At 40.4% G+C, this 22,485-nt stretch overlaps 2 protein-coding genes across 11 annotated transcripts in view; both read right to left on the bottom strand.

Annotated features, from left to right (window-relative positions):
* Window positions 1-1,772: 1,772 nt before the first annotated feature.
* LOC117272733 (putative E3 ubiquitin-protein ligase TRIML1) lies at window positions 1,773-16,557 on the bottom strand. Of its 2 annotated transcripts, XM_033651775.2 has the most exons (14): window positions 16,425-16,557; window positions 13,357-13,597; window positions 13,064-13,155; window positions 12,860-12,929; window positions 12,685-12,773; window positions 12,460-12,547; window positions 10,366-10,451; window positions 9,969-10,106; window positions 8,083-8,178; window positions 7,909-8,012; window positions 6,629-6,737; window positions 6,297-6,441; window positions 6,194-6,220; window positions 1,773-2,504 (listed from the first exon to the last, which is right to left on the bottom strand). In XM_033651775.2, exons 2-14 carry the CDS (start codon window positions 13,577-13,579, stop codon window positions 1,960-1,962), a joined length of 1,812 nt encoding a protein of 603 aa, XP_033507666.1. In that variant the 5' UTR covers window positions 13,580-13,597; window positions 16,425-16,557; the 3' UTR covers window positions 1,773-1,959. The 2 variants fall into 2 exon arrangements, with proteins under 2 accessions (XP_033507666.1, XP_033507667.1); XM_033651776.2 differs by lacking the exons at window positions 12,460-12,547; window positions 12,685-12,773; window positions 12,860-12,929; window positions 13,064-13,155 and having other exon boundaries at window positions 1,774-2,504.
* Window positions 16,558-17,687: 1,130 nt separating this feature from the next.
* LOC117250495 (uncharacterized) overlaps window positions 17,688-22,485 on the bottom strand; it is a 32,207-nt gene continuing 27,409 nt past the window's right edge. For 8 of the 9 annotated variants that reach the window (XM_078164794.1, XM_078164796.1, XM_078164799.1 and 5 more), the window contains 3 exons: window positions 22,303-22,392; window positions 22,168-22,194; window positions 17,688-20,389 (listed from right to left, as the gene is read on the bottom strand). In XM_078164794.1, the coding sequence (XP_078020920.1) occupies window positions 22,189-22,194; window positions 22,303-22,392 (96 nt within the window). In that variant the 3' untranslated portion in view covers window positions 17,688-20,389; window positions 22,168-22,188. The remainder of the gene's footprint in view (window positions 20,390-22,167; window positions 22,195-22,302; window positions 22,393-22,485) is intronic. The other variant, XM_078164795.1, reaches the window with a different exon arrangement.

Here is a 22,485-nt window from a genome sequence, read left to right as displayed (position 1 = left end):
TAACGGCGCCCATTACCTCCTTCCAGGCCTTTGATTTACCTGTCCCTGTCACACCACTACTAACAAGAAATAAAGTTTTTCTCAGCCCTACTTCACCTAAAATAACTTTAATCTCAGCTACCATAGTAATTATCACCTCCATATGGTGCTCACTGGCTATTTATGGGCGGGGTGCTGACAAGCGGGAGCGCGCTGTCAGTTTACGATTGATTGCCGTTAATTAATCCAAATACCAAGTTTTTTTTATGTGCAAATCTGCTCACGGATTTTCTAATATTTCATGGATGAGACCCTATGTCTGCAAACATTCTGCAAACATCATAACATTAACATCCACATAACATGAAATTCTAACATCGTTAGACATTTAAAATATCAAACCAAAAAAACCCACAAAATAGTAAAAAATTACCCACAAACCAACTACAAAAGTAAAATGCATTCATAGAATAATTTAATGACATAATATATAATGATGTACCAGACAGAGGGGACAATTTTCTGCATTGAGAGCTATGACTTTTAATCCTCTAAGGGTATGTTCCTGATTATAATTATTCATTTTACTGCAGTAATATTTATAATGCAGGGCTTTTACTTGTGACAGTAGGTTTTCACAGTGTAGTATTTCAACTTCACTACAATGTGGAACTTTATCATTCCTTATTTTTTTAGACAAGGAAATTTTCTAAACATTTTGACTTCATTTTTCAAGCTGCCAGCAATCTTGTAAATTAAGAAATATATAGCACATAAAATAAAAAACAGAAAAATAAAAACTTCTTAATTAATGTATGAATAGGAATAGGAAGAAAAAAAAAGTCTAAACCTGGATGCATTAACAATTTCCAAACGCCTCAGATGACCAGGCCAGAAAACCCCATTTAAACCCTTCAGTGGTGTCATGAAACATCATGTACACCTGAACTCATACATTTATATTGCGTGGTGCGTTTGGGGGCTAGGCCTTTGTTTCGACAGCCCAGAGGCTCGAAGCCCCACTAGTCTGAAAAATTGCCTGCTGGATCAAAAGCATGTTATACCAAAAACAAATGCCCATTGCCTTGAAGTCCAGTTTCTCTGAAAATACACACTCCCTGCACCAAGTTAACGTTTCTCAGTGGCGTTTGAGCCTCCAGTCCTGGGTGTTTTTGCCAACCCTTTGCTGTGTTTCTCGGCGGCATTTGAGACACTGATCCTGCATATTTTTGCCGACCTTCCGCAGCATTTACCCACGGCGTTTGAGCCCCACCAGTGATGGCAGTGTTGGCTGCCAGAATCCAGCCAGCTGATTTGGCCCGATTCTGGGGCCTCATTCATGCCGAGTCTCAGCCGAGTCGAGCAACCGGACCTGGCCCAGCTAATTTCATCCAGCATGCTGACTTCAGGCCGATTCCGGGCCAGGTCATTTTGGCTGCCTGGGCCTGACCCCAGGTGTTTTTGCTTTTGTTTTTACTGGCCCCCTTGCTGCGTTTTTTCAGTTCATTTTAGCCACTGACCTTGGGTGTTATTGCTGACCTTTTGTGGTGTTTCCCAGCAGCATTTGAACCCCGGTCCCGGGTATTTTTCACTGACCTTTTCTAGCAACTTTTGTGCCACCAAACGTGGGTATTTAAAGAAAAACACGATCTTTTAACTAGTATAACGAAGTGGTTTTTTTGCCTAAACTGAACCACACATTAACCACAGCCTTGTCGACAAATGTAACTTATCGTGATCTACAGAAACGCATAATGCAAACATTTTTTCTGCTGATTGGGCTGTCTTGCTGCAGGGAGTGTGTATTTTCTGAGAAACAGGACTTCTGACCAATTGGTGTTTGCTTGTGGGATAACAGGCTGCCAGAGAAATGAGCTTTCAGTCCATTTTTCAGACTAGCGGGGCTTTGGAATTTTGGGTTGTCAGAACAATGACTTCTGACTTTCAGTGCACCAGTAATTCATGCACTTCATTTAACCACTACTGCTTGTTTACAGCAGAGATCACCAGAGGATGAGAGTTTTTCTCATTTTGTTTAAGATGAGGGCTGAAATATGGACAAATCACATCATCAAATGAACACTCAGTGAAGGAGTAGATGTGAGATCGAGCTGTAACATTATAGAAGGACACGAGACCTTCCTCGTAGTCAACGAACACCCCGACCTTATGAGGTTTCGCCATCAGTGAGAGGCTGACAGGTGGAGCTGTCAGGGCTGCGTACTTATCATCTTCATAGTGTACGGTGACCCAGTAGCCATTATCTGGCTGCAGCGAGAGCTTCCCCTTGCGGTTCGCATCGTGTCTTGCCACACCCAGGTCCCACCCGGTCTTGTTGCAGACCTCCACCTCCCAGTATGACCTCCCAGACGTCAACCTGTTGAGCCCCAGGATGCTGCCGTGCATGTCAAACCTCCGTGGAGCATCAGGACCTTTCTGGCTCTTTCCTCCATCTCTCACTGTCTTCCCATCTTCAGAAACAACAAGGCATTGGTGTGCAGAGGTTGCATCCAGCTTTACATCCACTGTAGTTGAAAAGAATAATGGAAATGATGTGCACTTCATATGGGTGACTAACAAACTGTTATGTTGACGTGTTTTACACTAAATTATGAAACTAAGAAATGGAGACTACACCGTAAATTAATAAAATTAATAAAAACTTATAATCGACATAGGGAGCTGGTCCTTGTCCATGGACTCTACCATGTGTCTACTGTAGCCCAGAACGGACAAACCAAACACTTCTTTCTGCGTCAGCCACTGTAGTATGCAGCCCCTCCAATGCAAGCCGAACAGCTTTAAAAAAAACACTGATTTGTAATATAAAACTGCTTTATTCAGTGTTTTTACTTGTTTAAATCTCCAGGTCTGTTTGTATTGGAGAGGAGGAGACCTCTGTGGATAATTCGGCTCCTGGTAAAACCCTCCTGAACATCTGGATCTTAAGTTGTCAGAGAAAAGGTGAGCACACATTAGCAGGTTCTGGGCTACCGGCCTGCCACAGATGAGCCGAACTGCATAAGGTAAACATTGATTTTTAATGTGAAACTTCTTGAATCAGTGTTTTCATGTGTTTTAATCACCTGGTCTGCTTCTTTTGGAAAGGAAGAGACCTCTACAGATAATTCTAACCAGGAGACATTTGCGCTAGCTGCCACTAAACTCCACACACTGCTCCTTTAAAACATAATTTCCATAGCACACAAATGCACACAAAATAAATGGCCTACTGGACCATGTATTAGTTGTGAAACAATGCCACAGCTTGGCCATACCACAAAGAAAATGTCAAGACTTCATGTTTATCCTGTTTACACCATAAGTCTGTTTTTTTTTTCAAGCGTTCAAAAAGAATGCAATGTGCTTAGTGGGTTTTATATGAGATGCACTCAACAAACAAATGCTGGTGCTCTTGCATTGAAAGGGGCCTGAATATCTGGAGTTTTGATTTTTATAAAAAGCAGTTTATGAGTTATAGGGCTTCATGACAAAACAACAAATCATCTTCACAGGTCTCCCTCAGAGTAACAAATGAAGAGTCATCACCTGAGTCTGACTCTTTTATACACCCACTCAGGGGCGTGTCCTTGTTGGGTAACTGGGATCACAGGTGGAGATAATGAGGGTCGTTAAAGGAGCGCTTCCCAAACATTTTAGAAACCGAGCATGTAACACAAAACAATGGCATTAACGTTAAAAATCTTAAAGGAGTGTGCATAAAGTCACTTGTTCATCCTCCCCATTTAAAAAGAAGTATACCTTTCAAAGTTTAAGGAGTTTGTGAGATTTTGAGATGGAAGCAGACAGTCGGTCAAATCTGCTCAAAAACAGACAACTCATCCATTGTTACTTATTACACATGGCTCAAAAATAAGACAGATATTCCCCTGTCTTACTAATGCGGTGCACCACACACACATAAAAGATTAGACAAATTCCAATTGGACTATTTTGAAGTGAACCCAATTCAGGAGCAGTTTTTTCCTTCATGTCTTATATATTAGCCCTAACCCATAAAAAAGGCACCTTGAATACCTTCAGTGTCTCAAAGCATCCAAGGGCGGAGGTTTTATTTTGATATTAGGGGGCATACGTATGAAATGGGGGTTTGTGGATCCTCCACCAGAAAATTTTGAGCATCCAACACTTCATTTTCTGCATTCTGGTGAATTTTTATGCACCAATTTGTGCATTTTCTACATTAATTTATCCCAGCTGGCACCAATAAGACATCAGAAATATTAAGACTCTTATGTTGTACAGGCGTTTAATTTTGATTGGAATAAAATCAAGTTGACGATATTTTAAATAACGATATTAAAATTTCTTCTTTTGTGGATGTTCATATAATAACATTTTACAGATGGTGGGTTTGGTCTCCATCCGTTGAGACTAAATATCAAGATGACGTTGGCATGAGACATTTGGAAGACGTTGGATTTTGGTCACTTAACATGACTTAAAACCAACAAAATTTCGACATCATCTGTCGTCATTGTTCTACTTTGATTTTGGTCACCCCACGAAAATTTAACCAAATATCAATGTCAAACAACACTGGTGTCCTGTTAGGTATGGTGTAAATGTCTTTAGTTCTATCAAAATAAAAGTCCTCTGCTACTTTCAAGACTTTATTGGGAGGGACAAATGCACGTGTTATAAATAGTAAGGCGGATGTGTCCCTTGCGTCCCTCCAAAATTTACCTCTATGGAAGCAACAACATTTGATATAGAATTTTGTGCAACGCCACCTCTCTGGTACGTTGTGTGTCTGCTTGGGTAATTGTTTTTACATAGGATGCACGACAAGATGCTTTAAAGAGGTATGCAATAAAAAAGCTAAATGTAAAACTATGTGGTGACAAAGTACTTTTAAGACACGCATAACCGAAATGACTTTACGAAATACTAAAATTGAGGGTTTGGAGTGGGTCAAACCATCTATCCAGAGAGACCTTTAAGATTTTCAGCCATAATGCAACAGTATATCCAGACCTAAATGAAAACATTGATCTCAGACCTACAGTATTGGTTTTGTTTGTTTGTCAGCAGGATTATGTGGAAACTACTGCCCCAATTTTAATGGAACTTGGTGAAATAATGTAGCATAGGTCAAGGAAGAACACATTAACAAATTACTTTGTTCCTTGAAGATCCACTTGTTTGCTTTGTAAAATGTTTGGGAAGCACTCCTCTAATCACACTCATGAGCTCCACCTGTGGTCCCAGCTACCCAGTTAGGACACACCAATTTGTGAGTGTATAAAAGGGTCAGGCTCAGGTGTTGTCTCCTCATTTGTTACCCCGATGAAGACCTGTCAAGGTTGAACCCAGCTGCTTCTTTTAAGCCCAGTTCAGACCAAAGATTTGTGATGACATGAGCTGAAACAGGCAACTTGCAGTGCGTTGTTCTGCAAGGTTCTAAAAGCCTGCTAGTTCACACCAATGCAACTAGATGAGATGGTGTATCATCTCTACGCAACAAATCTCTACTTCCGTTAGCCTACCTGTTTGTTTTTTTTAAGTAGAAAATGTTCAAATTGTACAACAACATAAGAGTGTCAAAATTACCACAGTACCTTGAACCCCCCTCAGTCTGCTGAGAGTTAATGACGCACACCTGGGGACTCTCGTTAGCCTGTTCCAGTGTGTGTTCACTGAATGCTAGGGAGGACTCTTGCCTTTCCTCTTGACTTTGAGAAACACCACATGATTCAGAGGCCGTTTACACGTGGCCGGCTATTTTCATAAACGGACATTTCACCGTCTCTGTTTTCAAAAAGATCTTCGTTTACACTTACCCGTGTATATATACACAAGAGCATGCCAAACCTGTAGGTGGCAGTGTAACGAGAAGCTCAAGCCTTCCATGTATCCATTGTCACCATAGCAACATAGGTCGCACTTTTGACACAGGCGCAAGTTCCGGCGCATACTGTGACGTCGACTGCCTATAACTCCAATTATCTCCGTTTATCTCAGTTTACATGCAAACGCGCAACCGGAGTTTTCCAAAATCTCCACTCTGGCCGGAGTTTTTAGAAAGACTCGTTTTCAAAGGAGAAATCTCCGTTTGCATGTAAATGAAGGGCACAAACGAAGGAAGATGTCTCCATTTATCAAAATCACCGTGTACGTGTAAACGGCCTCTCATTCCCTAACCACCATGTATTCCTGTTTCAAAAGTTAAATAAATGTTCTGAGTACACACCTGCAAATGTGGGAATCCTCTTGAGCTCTGTGGAAAGAGAAACTATATTAAAACTCATGACTATGAATTAAACACCTTGATTAAATAAAGGTAGTTTACTCACCAACAGAGGAGAGTGTTTCCATTTTCTGTTGAATTAGTTTAATCATGTTTGATGTGGTAGTTCTTAGGCTACCCAAGGAGAAGGAAGTGTCAACAGTGACATTTTTCCAGTCTCGAGGTTCATTCAGGCCTGTTCCAGGAGAAACCTGTGTGTTGGAGGGACAAATGTCACATTCTCACTGTTAAATAATTTAAATGAATTAGAAACAAGTGGGAAAACACAGAGTGGTTGAGCACACAACAGTGAATGTTAGCTTCCCCTAGATCTGGATGTTGTTCTCAGATACTGACTTGCTCAAATATTAAAGAGGCCAAACCGCTCGGACGTCTTACCTGTGAGTCTTGGTTTTGGTCCAACTCATCGATTGCATTTTTGAGCTTGTCAATCTCCTTTTGCAGCTTCTTTACCACGTCCCGTGCTTCTCTCTTCACTCTCTGTCTCCTAGATGTGACACACAGTAAATTAGGCAGTCAGTTTTATTCACTGATGACCCCTTACTGTGATGGTGTTAAAGGGACAGTTCACCCTAAAATTCCTCTTCCCTGTAGTGCTAATTATCCGTCTAGATTGTTTTGGTGTGAGTTGCCGAGTGTTGGAGTTGTCTGCCTTCTCTTGAATATAATGGAACAAGATGGCACTCGGCTTGTGGTATCACAGCAAAGAAGGAAGTGAGGACCTAGTCATGGATGAGAGGCTCATGCCCGTGACAGCAGGACATGTAAACATTAATGGTGTCCTCCTGTGCTGAGCTGTAATGTTAGCTAGCTCAGTGGTGCTAGGCAGTGATGGCCAAATGAAGCCTCATGAACCACTTTCTGACCCCACCAGATGGCGCTCTTGGTGTAAAGATAAAGGCTGAAGGACTTGCAATGAAGTGTGCTTTCAAACCCTTGTTGACCAGACAGCGCCATCTGGTGGCTTCAGAAAATAAAGACAGTGGTTCATGAGGCGTCATTTGGCCATCACTAGCTAGGTGAGCTAGCAGTAGATGCACGCTTCCTTCTGTGCTGTGATGGTTGGTGGGTGGGTGTAGAGGAGTAAAAAGAAAATAGGTCCTACATGAAACTACTCACAACAAGGTCTTTCAAATGTATATTCTTGGCACTTCTAGCACCACAAGCTGAGTGCCATCTAGTTCCAATATATTCAAGAGCAGGCAGACATCTCTACTGCAGTATCCTGCACAAGTCTGATTTGCAAGACCTGCTCCCACACCGACACCACAACATACAATCCTGCACCTACCCCACCACCTGCAGATACAACCAATTAGTTCCACAACCTGACTCGAACCATCAACACAAGATCTGCGACCTGACCTGAAGCCACTAATCCTATAATTACCAGGTAAAATACAATTGAATATGTTCTTTTGTTAATCCAGAACCGAACCCAGTAATAAAAATAAGACAAAACCACCTGTAAATCCACTTTTTGCGGATAACCGATGTGATGCGGGACTCTGCTCTACGGCCGATATCTCCAGCAATTGGCAACTTACACCAGAACAGTTGAGATTGAGAAGTAGCACTACATGTTAGAGGAAAAATATTAATTTTGGGTTTGGGGCTGAGGTGTCCCTTGTTTATAATCTGAGCCACACATGACTGACCTCTCCTCCAGAGGTTGAAGGGCTTTCTGCCGAGCGTCCTCCACAACTCTCATCACCTCTGAAAACACGCTGTTGATCTCCAGCCATTCAGCATCCAAGTCCCCCTGAAAGAAGTAACAGTGTTAAAGAAATATCAATCAAAACTCAAGAAGTGAAAAATCTGTTGCAGCTCACCTTGCAGGCTTTTACAGATGATGTGACTTCAGCCAGCTTCTGCTCCCTGGTCTGAATTTTCTGCTGTAAATCAGCTTTTATCTTGTCTTGCCGTGCCTTGGATGAAGACAGAAAGTACGCACATTGTAGTGACCACTTGCATACACGCAAGTACAATGATAGCAATCAATTGCCCAGTAGAGTCCAACAAGACTAAAAGACATGCTGGTGGCTCTGTGAGGCTGCATGTAGGCACAATAATGCTATTAGCGAAATGTTAATGTCAGCATGCTAACATGATCACAATGACAAAGCTTAACAAGCTGATGTGTAGCAGGTGTAATATCCCAGCCAACATTTGTCTGTGGGTACAAAATGGGCTGAAAAATGGGCCCTATATGGGATTGTCCATGGGTTCCAGATTGACCCCATGCCAACTGCCCACACGGGTGGGTTTACCAAGTGGGCTCCACACAGGTTATCCTAGGGCTACCTGGGTAGTAACTGTGATGGACCCAAAATGGGCACCTTATCTGGGGCTCACTTGGGTGAACCCACACATGGGGTCAATATTACCCTGAGACCCTGTGTCCTCATGAGGACATCACATTTTTGGTTCCTTGCAACCATCATTCTACTTAATTTAGACCTGCTGTCCTCATTTATGGACACTTTTCTGTGCCATCTATTGGTAGTAAGAGCACAATACACTAATCTATGTAAAAACAAGATGGCAGTCATATCTGCCGAGTCAGTCTGCAGCCAATCCTGACATAAAAGTGGACAAGGTCCAAAACCTGATCACATTTTATGACTGAAACTGATAAATCAATTTTCTAGTTTTATATGGCAACAAATTTGACCAACAGTAAGAAGCTAAGATGCTGTTAATTAGGAAGTGCTGAGGATGTTGGGAATTTATCATCGTTTTGTTGAAGGACACTCGGACTTAACTGTCATCTCGTTTGAGGACATTGACAATTATTGTTGACAATGTTTAGTTTTTTTTATACTGATCAGGTCCTACTGATCCCAAATAGCTTGGAGAAATTAAAAATGCATACCAAACAAAAGTTCGCATCTCAGGAAGATATGGAACCTGTGAACAATCCCATAACGGGCCCATTTTTCAGCCCATTGCCTACCCACATGGACCCCACATTACTGATGGCCAAATGAAGCCTCATGAACCACTTTCTTTATTTTCTGACCCCACCAGATGGCGCTCTTGGTTTAAAGATAAAGGCTGAAGGACTTGCAATGAAGTGTGCTTTCAAACCTTTGTTGAACAGACAGCGCCATCTGGTGGCTTCAGAAAATAAAGACAGTGGTTCACTACCCCACATACAAATGTTGGCTGGGATTCAGCAAATTAGTACTGAACACAAAGTAGAGCTTAGGATAATGGGATAAGGGGGGACATGAATGTGTGTACAATAGTTGTTGAGATATTTCACTTAAAACCACAAATGTCAAACTGCTGGTGGCACTACAGGAAAACTCATCAAAGTCACTGGGATACAACATCTGGGGTCCCCTGTACGTACATTTTTAGTATGGATTCTACGCATTGTTTTAGAAATGAGACCCCTGGTAACAATGAATGTCTGTACAAAGTTTCTTGCCAGTCCATCAAGTAGATGTTGAGACACTTTCACTGGATGATGGGAAACCTTGACCTCATGGTGGCGCTTGATTAAAAAGTCAGGAGATCACCAAAGTCCAGAGCTTTAATCCTCTGGGGAAAATACAGTGCATGTCTGTACCAAATTTCATGGCAATCCATGCTGATATATTTTAGTTTGAACCAAAGTGGTGGACTCCCCGACAGGCATCCCTAGAGCCACACCACTAGATCTGGCTTAAATCTTTATTTACTTTATTTATTATAAAAAAAAGTTTGGTACCTTTTGTAGTTTCTGAGCCTCCTTCTCCCTCTCCCTCTCCTTCTCCCTCTCCCTCTCCTCCTCCTTCTCTCTTTCCTTTGGTCGAACTGCTGTTTCCTGAGCAGTGGTGGTTGGAACATCCCAGGGCAGTTGCCCCACCTACAGGATGAAAGTACTCAGTGCAAGCTGGACCACATATTATAATGACAGATCTAATTTATACAGTAGAACTTCTCAGTCTGTGAAGTATCTATTCATGAAGCTACCTTTTTGAAATTGGTGCATGGTTACAAAAAATAAATTACTATAAAATTATATCCAACAATATAGAAACATGTGAACTGAAGAAGTTATCTATAACACTAAACTAGATTTGCTCTCCAGCAGGACATTAAAGCAGGCCGAATATCTGCTGTACCTGCACGTTGCTGGTGAAATCAAGCACTCGGCGAGCATTGGTGGCAGTTTGATATGTTGTGCTGGAGCGCTCTGGAGTTTCAAACACTGTGGAGAAAGACATTGGTCACCATCAAACAAAGCTGCTTTGAATCTTTTCTATACAACCCTGTCTCCTAGAAATGTTTGTATGTCACTAAACTGCCTTCTAAACCTATTTAATCCCACCGGTCACAACAGTGACCACAAAAGTTTCAGATATAACGCTCTAAAAATGTTACTGAATGATGTATCAATGCATTTACAGCAAATATTGAAATAATAAAGGATCTCAATGAAATATGTGCAGTGTCACATGTTTGGTGTCAATTGTCACGTGACCAGAGTTGTTTACTTCCTGGTTGCACCATGAGACAAGGATGGCTGCCTCAAAGCTCCCAAACAAAAGGTTAGTAAAGTTTGTTAACATAAAGACAGGGCAGAAATGTTTGGTCCACTTTATCTTTAAGGTGTCTAGTATTGATATGTTAATATGCAATTACTCATCTTTGTTCAGTGGGGTCACAGAATCAGTGAACATGTTGACGGCAACAATAGTGACCAGTGGGATAACACAGTGCATCTAGATGTACATGTACTTATACACATACATAGTCCTCGTTCTACCTAACCTTCTACTCTTCTTTTTTTAGGTTTACTTTAGTGACTGTGATGGCAATGCATCAGATATAGACTATGAGGGGGAGACAGGTCATTTAGCAGCCACGCTGTTGAATTCATGTGCTGAACTTACGCAAACAGATCATGACAGGGACAACTTTATCAGGGATTATGACCTCCTCCTCCAGCCCGTTCTCATTCCGAAGTTGTCAAATACCACCACTTTGTCAGTGATTTTGGCTCCTGACGCCAAAAGCCACCTTTTGCAGCGGCCAGACGTAACCTTTGGCATTGTTATAATATGCCACTGGTCGGTGTGACAGCACCTGTCAGGGCGGTATGATACAGTGCTGGACATGGTTGAAAATGCTGAAACTGTGCTGGTAATGACATAATATTAAGAGCAGGAAACTCCATTTAGGGTGGGTAGGAGGGGTGGTGGATGCGTTCAACAAACCTTGGACTTCAACCCATGAGTCGCATGTTCACTTTCCAAATGCCAAACAAAGATGTTTTTTTTCTAGACCTAAGCATGTGCTTTTTGATGTCCTGGTAATGGTAGCATCCTGGAACGTCAACAGCAGACGCAGAAGGATACCTAGCACATCACATGTGAATGTAAAAGGCCACTGACAAAGTGGGTCTGTCTGTCTGTCTGTCTGTCTGTCTGTCTGTCTGTCTGTCACTCTGGGAAAGGAGAGCGCATTCTGGTGGCAATGCTGGGGACTGCCAGTGACAGAGTTTTAAATGTTTTAAAAACTGAGCTGCCATATAAGTAATTTGAATTTTATGTTAATTTGGTCAATAAATGGTCGATACAAGACATTATCCCAACAGTCACAACTGTGACTGACCATAAAACACTTTTTCACCTACTTTTCCATGAAAATTTGAAAAAATACTGATTGGTTATTTCAAAGGGTTATCAGTAGTGATGGCCAAATGAAGCCTCATGAACCACTTTCTTTATTTTCTGACCCCACCAGATGGCGCTCTTGGTTTAAAGATAAAGACTGAAGGACTTGCAATGAAGTGTGCTTTCAAACCTATGTTGAACAGACAGCACCATCTGGTGGCTTCAGAAAATAAAGACAGTGGTTCATGAGGCCTCATTTGGTCATCACTGACAGACGTTTTAGATAGTAATATGTCTGGGAAAAATTGGGGATAAAATGGGGAAATTACATTTATGTGGCAACAGTGTCACTGCCTGGATAATGTTCAGAGACAATGTTTCATTCAGGTAACAAAACACTACATTAATGTATCATGTGGGCTCCAGAGGGAGGTTGTTGGTGAGGATGGTGGGCATACAAAGTGCAGAACCTTGACACCAAAACCTAATATGCTCCACATTAAAATGTATTTCAAATTACATGTATTTAAACATCATTTTGAGGAGACAGGGTTGCTCTATATGTTCTAGTTCTGCATTAATTACAGTTATAGAGCATACGTGATTTCTGTGTTTCCTTCACTGTAACCTCTGTGGGTGCAGGACTAGCTTGGGTGCTGATGATCTGTGACACTGGCGTCAGCGAAGGCTGTCAGAGAAAAGTGGAACATGAGATTATGCAGGTTTTACTCAACAAAAATTTCCTGACTCTCTTCTGACTTTCCTGATCAATCAATATTCCCTCGACTTTTTAATTTGTTTTTTTTTTACAGAAATCTGTGGTACCTGTGCAGCGCTGGTGAAATCAAGTGTCGGGAGTGCGTTGTTTGAGTTTGTGGCCGGTGTTTGCACAGAGTGCTGTTGAGATGCCAGCACTGTAGGGAAAGAGCATGGGTCACTGTTAAACACAGCTGCATTGTGTTACTGCCAGTTATGAATGAAATGTAAATATGATGCATACACAATTTGAACACTGCTGTGGCTTCTGTTGGAGTGATTTGGGAGGTGAAGTTTGGAGACACAGGCACATTCTGTCAGAGAGAGGAGGGAGATGAGATTTTACAGTGTGTTCCTGGCTGATATTAAATTCAACTTCATTTGTTACAAAAAAAAAAAACTCTCCCTGTCAATGAAATGTGTAGCTGATATTTCTTCTTGACTATACCTCCTTTCTGACTGGACTGATCCAAGGAACTGGTGCGCTTTCTTTTTGATGGGATTCTTCCCTTTGATTTCTCCAGACGCAAAGTTCCCTATCTGAAAATAAGAACGTGTTGTATTCAAAGCTGTGAAAAGGCAACCATTCAGCAGTTTGGAAAAGGGCAAAAATTTGGCCCTTGACCGTTACTGTTGCTCCCCTTGTTTCCACCATCTGATCATTTACAGCAGGTGAATTTGAGACACTTGTGATTAACATGGTGCGTAACTCATTACCATGGTACAGTGTGTATTACTCACCAGGGTTGAGAGAGGAGCCGAAGATATTCCACAGCGGCTCTTCTAGTTTGATAGGCGGTCCATTGTAGGTAAGGTTGCGAGTGTAACTGTTAAATCCGTATTGTTGACTCTCAGGGATACGCATTCCCTTTGGTGTACATCCCATCTTCCCTTGGTGAGTTCTCAGGCCTTGGTAGGTGGTATGTTTGGACCAGCCGCAGCAGCCGCAAACCTGGAGGCTCATGTTTGAAGTGTTGAGTATCTGTAGGATTGAAATGCGCATTTTTATCCATCAAAGATAGGATGTGTTCTTCAGTTATAAAGTTGAAGCAACAAGAACTGCTTCCCAAATGTTCAGGATTCAGAAGTAATAATAAATTATTGGCATATAGATGTGTTCAGGGTGGGACTGTAGTCAATCCTGTGAAGTTTGGGGCCGATTGGACCATGTATGCTTGGGCTTAAGTGGAAACACTCAAGCTTGTAATAACTTTTCGTCTTTAAGGTCTTTCAATGGGACACACCGACTTTGAAGTCGGTTGGATTAAATCTCTACGAGGAGTTCGAGCGACCCCTACATGTAGGGGAAAGTAATGATGGCCAAATGAAGCCTCATGAACCACTGTCTTTATTTTCTGACCCCACCAGATGGCGCTCTTGGTTTAAAGAAAGACTGAAAGACTTGCAATGAAGTGTGCTTTCAAGCCTTTGTTGAACAGACAGCGCCATCTGGTGGCTTCAGAAAATAAAGACAGTGGTTCATGAGGCCTCATTTGGCCATCACTGGAGGAAAGTAGCTTCAGGGGCTCTTTCATTGAAATTTTGTAGGGGGCACTACTGAGCACCCAAGCACGAGATCCCTAAGCTACTGTGACATGAGGCTTATTCCTACACTGACCAATAGTGTTATTTTTGTGCATTACTTAAAGCAAGGCAGTAATTATAATAATACAGGGGTGGACCTTGGTTTAAAGCATGGAATTATAGGTTTTGCAGCAGAGAGAAATCTTCATTAGTGTCCACAGAAGACTTTAAGGTTCATTAGGAGCATCCTCTCAAACAGCTTAGCGCTTATAACATTTTCTCTTTTATAAATAGAGTATACACATTTCTGAGTGCAAACACACTTTGATTTGACACCTGCCTGAAAGCTGAACTTCAAGGGAGAACATTTTTGAAAAGAGATTAAAATTCAATTGGAAGACTTGAATGAAACTGTAGATCCACTACAGAATATCTAAGTCACTTTATCACTTTCATTTCAGTGATGATTTGAAACCTAAATGTGTACGGCTGAGATAAGACAGTGATTAGTTGCCCTCTAATGGTACTCTAGAGCAATTGTGCAGTATCAACTATTTCTTGCTGCAAATTCCACACAGCATGGCACAACCAGGAAACAAAATGAATGAAATGATTGTTTACAACAGGAAGTTAGGCGTCAGACTGCATCAGAAAACCTTGCCAGTGTCACTAAGAGGTGGTACTCTTGAAATGGGACTGAATCAAAAGCCCAAGAGGGAAAGTTTAGCATCACAGTAACATGCCAATGTCTCAGTGTTGTGTTTTTATGTACTGCTTGCTTTAGAGCTGTTTATTCTGTAATTTTGTTCTATGTTGTTTGTCTGTAACTTATGTTGCTGCCTGTCTCGGCCAGGACACTCTTGAAAAAAGCGATTTTTCTTTTTTTAATCTCAAGAGATTTTTCTGGTTAAAAAAGAAAAGGTGGTGGGGGGGCTTTTTTTTTTCAAATAAAAATGGTATACAAATGACATAGATACAGCATATTTAAAATTATTTATAAATCAGTATAAGCAATCAGCATAATGTTAAATATAATATATGAGCATGTGTTTGTTTACATGACATAAATAAACATAAATAAAGAATACAACAATACAATACAGTAACATAAGATAGTATTTCATAGGATAAAAATAATTTAGCCTAATAATCAAAACAATAGCAATAATAGAAATAAATGAGAACATTTTTACTAACCTTATTTTTATTTTATTTATTTTTTTGTAATTTTTATTATCATTATCATTATTTTATGATTATTATTATTATCATTATCAATATTATTTTTACTATCATTACTTTTATTATTTTATAATCATCACCATTTTGTTTTTACTATCTATCATTATTTTTATTATCATTGTCAGTATTATTATCTTAACTTTTATTATCATTATTTTTACTATCATTGTCAGTATCTTACCATTATCATTTTTACTACCTTTATCATTATTTTTTAATCCTTTTTTACTATCATTATTACTTTTGTTATCTTTATCTTTATTATTGTACTTTTATTATTTCTATTATCATTATCACTACCTTTTTATTATCATCATTTTTAGTATCATTGTCAGTATTTTTATTACCATTATCATTATTTTTAGTATCATCATCATCATCATTATTATTATTATTATTATTATTATTATTATTATTATTATTATTATTATTATTATTATGATGTTAATAGTTTGGCTGGACAAAATTAAACCAATGAGAAAAATTATTCAGCATTCAACTTCAGACTACAATACTGATGAACTCAACAGGACTAGAAGAAAACAACTTTCATCATGGAAAACTTTCACACCTCTCTCTGTCAGCAGGTAAAGCACGGCCCATTAAATGACACCCTCCACCCACTCCCTACTATGTTTTGTGTGTTCTGTCCTCGCCCTGAAACCTGCGGTTTACCACACTCTGCTATTTGTATCACTGCCGTGCTGCTGCTCACGTCTCCTATCTGCAGCACTGTCGTGTCTAATGCGTTACAGTGACCACACACAGTTCCGTTCCGACACAACATTTATGCTGAAATAATCTTACTAAGATCGCAGATTTCAAGCCACAAGTTCACAGTCAAATAACGTGCAATGACAGGATATACGCTACTATTAAAAAAAACAAAACAAAACAGTGCTGAAATAATAACTTTTAAACACGTCAAAAACTTTCAAATGTATGGACGGATTATTCAATAATTTACATCTTCATTCTATAGGATCATATAATCACTGAGCAAGTGCTTTTAAAGTGTAAATAACACAGCAGCAGCAGCTTACCTTGCACAGTGTCACCTCTCTGCTCCTCCGAGTGATCTGTCTGTCATTTCGCCTCTCCTCTCCCTATCTGTTCATCCCCGACTCTTTCAGTTTCGTTTCAGCCAAAACAAACGTTTAACTTTCTCTGAATCGGCCCACGCGTGGTTTCCAGCTGAGAACTTCCTGCTAAATCTTCTAAAATCTTTTTGAGTTTGCATCATCATTCAAAAGCATTATTAACAAAACTTACTGAACTGGACTGTACAATAATAATATAATGTTCATGAGTAAATTTAAGTATTTAAATCTTGTACTTAGTAAAAGTATCAATACTACAGTGTAAAAATATATTCTGCATTCAAAATATGAAGTAAAAGTGCAAAAGTATGAGCATCAAAATATATTTAAAGCACCAACAGTAGGCTAAAAGTGCTAATTTCCAAAGATCATGTGTTATAATTAGTGATGCATTCAAGTATAAACATGCAGCTGGTAAAGGTGGAGCTCATGTTACTTTTATTTACTGCTGGCTAACTTAATCTATAATAATACACAATGATTTGTCAGATTTATATTTTGTATTAATCATCTTAATCTGCAAAGTAGCTAAAGTTATCAAATAGGTGGAGCAAAAATCATCCAAATTGTATCCATCCATCCATTTTCATCCACTTATCTGGGGCCAGGTCACATGGGCAGCAGGCCAAGCAAAGCATCACAGACGTCCCTCTCCCCGGCAATGCTGTCCAGCTCCTCCCCAAGGTGTTCCCAGGCCAGATGAGATATGTAATCCTTCCAGTGTGTTCTGGGTCTGCCCCGGGGCCTCCTGCCAGTGGGACGTGCCTGGAACACCTCCAGCGGGAGGCGCCCAGGAGGCATCCTGATCAGATGCCCGAACCACCTCAACTGACCCCTTGCAAAGCGAAGGAGCAAGCGGCTCTACTTTGATTGTTACTTAATCTACAATATATAACAGTTTATCAGATTTATATTCTGTATTAATAATATTTACCTGTTTGGGTTTTTTTATGTTTGCTACATATGATGTGATGTTACAAAGGTAGGCGTAGCTTCAGCCTACCTTAAGCCTTTTTCGGACTGCAGGAGTGTCTAAGTTAAGTTAAATTACTTTTACTGTAATGTTTTGCACTGTGCTATTTAAGTATCTGCAATTGTCTGTGAAAGGCTGACTTTATTTACATGAATTTGTAAAAAGAAATAAAGTAAAATGGAATACTCCCTTCATTTTTTTTATCCAAAAGCTACAAAAAGCAGGCACGCAGGTCTTTTTACTACAAGTTTTATTTACTGTGGACTGTAGGGAGAGTAGCAGTTACAGATGCAGTAGCAAATAAAGATTCTTATAAAAACAAACAACTTGCTGATAAAGAACTTGAATTCGTACAAAAGTATATTTTTAAACAGGTACATAGAAAAATAAAAGTGAACTCGAGCTGTCTTACATGACATTAAGCAAAACCACATTCAGTTCAGTTTATTTACCATTAATCAAAACCACTAAAACTGAACACTGATAATGTTTATCTTCTCTGGACTTTCCTAAAAACTTGGCATTTGACCCGGGGATGGTGCCTCACTGCATGACCTCCTGTGTTCACAAAGTATTGCGTGCCTGATACGCGATGAGTCGTCTCATCCCTTCTCAGGTAAGCTCGAAAAAAGCATAACTTACAAAGTTGTTCATTAACTTAATGTTTGCTTTAACCCTTCCAAAAAGACTTCGATTTTTGCTCCTTGTACTGCTGACACAGCTGCAACTACGACTAATGTCTGACCTCTGCAGATTTTCATGTGACTTTAACCTGACTGCTGATAAGGCCGAAAATAAACCATCATGACGTTACGCTGAAAACTATGTACAACTAAATAGTGTTACAATATATTGACATTTAGACGGACTAAATTATTTCTAACAAAGTCTGCTCAGATGGGGTGTGTATTCCGATAAAAATGTAATGTTTCTAAAAAGAAGCCCAACCCAGCCAAGGCAGACCAATAATTTCCATGTACCGAGGTGTGAGACCAAATATACAAATACTCTGTGCCTTCTGATTTGACATGCAAATAAACCTACTCATGTTGTTTGTGTATTATTCAGTCTAGTCTGACTACTTATAATTTTGGTTTGGAAATAAAACTAGCCCACACTGTGATACTGACTTACGTGTCATTACTTGGAATTCTTACAAGTTATCAAATAAAGTATGAACATGCACTCAACGTGTGCTTGTCATGCAAAACTACGTCCGTCCAGGTGAAATACCAAAGTTTAAGGGAGTCCCATATCTTAAATGGCTCTGGAGGGAGTGTTCCAAAAACAAAAATGACCCTTCTGACATTGTTTAAGTCGGGCATAACAAAAGACCCAAAGTCAGTTGCATTACAGGAAATGGAGGATCCAGTTGTTTTGGAGCTTGAACCGTACTAGGGGCTTTGAGACACATATCTGGAACTGTGCTGATCTGCTATTCAAGCCTGGTCTCACTCCGAAGTCGTCCCAATCCAGCATTTGGGCAGTGACTTGCGGCGTCATAAACCAAAGAAAAAAGGCATCCTTTAATGTTGGCATGATACGTGGCCGGTTGCTGTTATAGTTTAACGTCGCCCAGCAGTGTCAGGGGAAACGTGCCTGGACAAGGACGAAAGTTTTTCTTTTTGTTGTCTAAACCAAACCAGGGGTTTTTGTTGTCTAAACCAAACCAGGGGTTTTTGTTGCCTAAACCTAACCACGGGTTCTTGTTGCCTAAACCTAACCACGGGTTCTTGTTGCCAAAACCTAACCACATGTTCTTGTTGCCTAAACCTAACCCCGGGTTCTTGTTGCCTAAACCTAACCCCGGGTTCTTGTTGCCTAAACCTAACCACAGGTTTTTGTTGCCTAAACCTAACCACGTGTTCTTGGTGCCTAAACCTAACCACGTGTTCTTGGTGCCTAAACCTAACCACGTGTTCTTGGTGCCTAAACCTAACCACGTGTTCTTGGTGCCTAAACCTAACCACGTGTTCTTGTTGCCTAAACTTAACCATGTGTTCTTAGTGCCTAAACCAAACCATGCATGTTAGTTGTTACAGGAAAAAAATCCAATGTGTGGTGTTGTACCGATGTAGTGCGTTTGTGTAAAGAGACTGTATGTAAACGTGAAGTTTCCTGTAAAAACGGAAGTCTGTCTTTAAAGAACAGAACTTGACACGGTGTCCCAGAATGTCAACAACCAATGCACTCAGGGTACCTTTCACGCGTTATGTGGATGTGGAAAGTCCATGACCAAAACGTCAATATGCAACGAGGTTGGAGTGAGGATGTGTTGGATATCCACCATTTTTGTGTCTCATGTGTCCCCTACAAAATACAGCTTCAACAAAAACTACATTAACCTTAAAAAAATATGAAAGAAGTAAGCAGCAAGAGTATGTTGCACACACACTCATGATAGCATGCATTACTGGTTGAGATTACACAGTTGAGATAATCAGAGGATCGGCACTTTCACCATTTTCTTTAAGGTGCAAACTGAAATAGGGGTAGATCTCTCCGTTGAACGAACACTCAGTAAACAAGCAGATGTGAGATCGAGCCGTCACATTGGAGAAGGACACAAGGCCTTCCTCGTAGTCCACAAACACCCCCACCTTTTGTGGTTTCTCTTTCAGGGAAAGCTGAACTGGTGAAGCTGTAAGGGCTGCATACTTGTTGCCATAATACTCAGTAACCCAGTAACCGTTATCTGGGTTCAGTGAAAGTTTCCCCCTGTGGTTTGCATTGCCTCTCGCTACACCCAGATTCCACCCCGTCTTGTTGCTCACAACAACCTCCCAGTACGACTTCCCAGAAGTCAACCTGTTGAGTCCCAGGACGTTGCCAAACCTCCCAGGAGCTTCCTGGTTCCCTCCTCCGTTACTCACTTTCTTCCCATCAGCAGAAACAAGGCATCTGTGTGCAGTGGTTGGGTCCAGCTTTACATCCACTACAGTTAAGATAACAACATAATAGAAAATTACATACTGAACTAATATCAGTCGATATGAGTTGCACCTGCTATACATGCATACATACAGCCTTTCCTTTTCTTCACAAAGGGTTAAAACTGACCAAATTTCACCTGTACCCATGGGTAGAAAACCACTGGGTCACCAATCAAACCCAACAGGTTGTTCTGACCAAACGTTATTGTTGGGTTATTCATCCAAACTAAAATACATTATGGTTGTGAACTGTTTGCCCCTCTCATGATGATGTTTGCCCTTTGATGAATACTTTGCAAAGGTATTACAACACCCTCCTTTGCTGCGTTCACACTTCGAGTGGGATGGTAACAGGCTACAAGTCAGCACTCGTTGCTACAGATGTTTGTGATGTGCTAAACGCCTTGTACGCCTTATTCAACCTTTTCGGAGGGCTCAACCTACAACCCAACATAAAGGGTTAAACTTGGGACAGTGGTACACAAATGGTGTGCCGTGATGCAAATCCAGGTGTGCCGTGGGATTTTGTGATAACCATACATTATTACTGCAATATTCCACTGGGCCTGTACAAAAAAGTTATTAATTAATTTTTAATTGACTGTTTAAGTATGTTGTGCACATCCATTTCCTAATAAAGAGGCAAACTCTCGCTAAAAAATGTGATTTGATTTAATTTAAAAAAGTCTTCATGGGGAACCTTTTTGTTGCCATTCACACATGGGAGTTATTAGTGTGTAACACCTCACATTATCTTCCATTATCCACTTTATAAAGGCTATTGTGCACAGATATTAATACAGGTGTGCCTTGATATTTTGGCTTAGCCTCTGGTGTGCCCTGGGCACAAAAAGTTTGAAAACCACTGACCTAGAACCATCTTTAAAGTTTCACCCAGAACCCAGAGAACCCCTCTATTTAAGGGTTCAACTCAGAACCTTTCCATGATATAAGGCAGCAGAAAAGAACCCACCCAGGGGATTCTATCAAGACCCCTTTTTATATTTTCAAGGGTTTCATGTAGATCCCTTGGACTTCATGAGGCTCAACCCACAATGCTTATGGTTCATAATCATTCTCTGAAATCACCTCTAATACAGCCTTTAACATTTTAATGGTGCAGTAAGGTTGGGAACTGAAACTTGGTTCCAAACAGAACCAGATGCAAAATGCGTATGAATGTTTGTATGGTCAGACCCCTGATAAAATGATGATAAAGACATCAACTTATGAAGAACACAAGAAAATGAGAATTAAGAGGAATCCAGATACACCCACATTGAAAAATACCATTTGAATATTTGAGGGTGAGGATCACTGAACAACACGAAGAAAGCTCCACACACTGTAGCTCCTTACATGCAGTTAACATCCGCAAGGGCCTTAGGAGGCTATGGTGTGTGGACCTTTCTTCATGTTTATTGCTATCGTTAATAGGTCCCTCACCACCTACTACTTTTGGAGGACCATTAACACCCATGCTTTCACCAGTCCTTGAAGAACTCTTATTTTTCCCAAAAGACATCTTTGGATGAAAAGGGTTCTTAATGGAACCTTTAGTCTTATAGAAAAGCCAAATGGCCCTGGGTAGAGCCTCGGCTGTTAAGTAGAATACTTCTGGAACCCTTATTTTTAAGAGTAGATATATAGAAGTATGAGATTAGCTATGAGCTAAGATGACTCCATTTTGTTGTCTCCAGAACTTACTTGAGGAGTACCTTGAATTTGCTATATTTACCCTTCTTATTTTTGATTTTTCTTCACAATTTGAAATACGCACCTGCAAACTTGGAAATCCATTTCAGTTCTGTTTGGGGGAAAAACACATTATTTTGTTGGTTAATTGGTGACAGTGCATTACAATTACTTTAACCAAATACAAAGAAAAAAACTATTGGTAAACTGAGTGACTCACCAATGGAGGACATTTTCTCCAGTTTCTGGAGCCTTGATCCACCTTTGGTTCTCTCATCTGGATTTTGTGCTTTACGTCAGTGGGTCTCACCTTGAATGACAGTTCACAAGAAGGCTTTAAGTATCCAGGAACCCTTTTTTTTCAGTAGTAGAATGGCAGTATGGATGAAACTACCACAGAGCG

Source organism: Epinephelus lanceolatus, chromosome 22, assembly GCF_041903045.1.
Source record: "Epinephelus lanceolatus isolate andai-2023 chromosome 22, ASM4190304v1, whole genome shotgun sequence".
NCBI classification, from domain to species: Eukaryota; Metazoa; Chordata; class Actinopteri; order Perciformes; family Serranidae; genus Epinephelus; species Epinephelus lanceolatus.
Note: the sequence above shows the minus strand (reverse complement) of the source record. Positions and strands in the feature narration are given on the sequence as shown.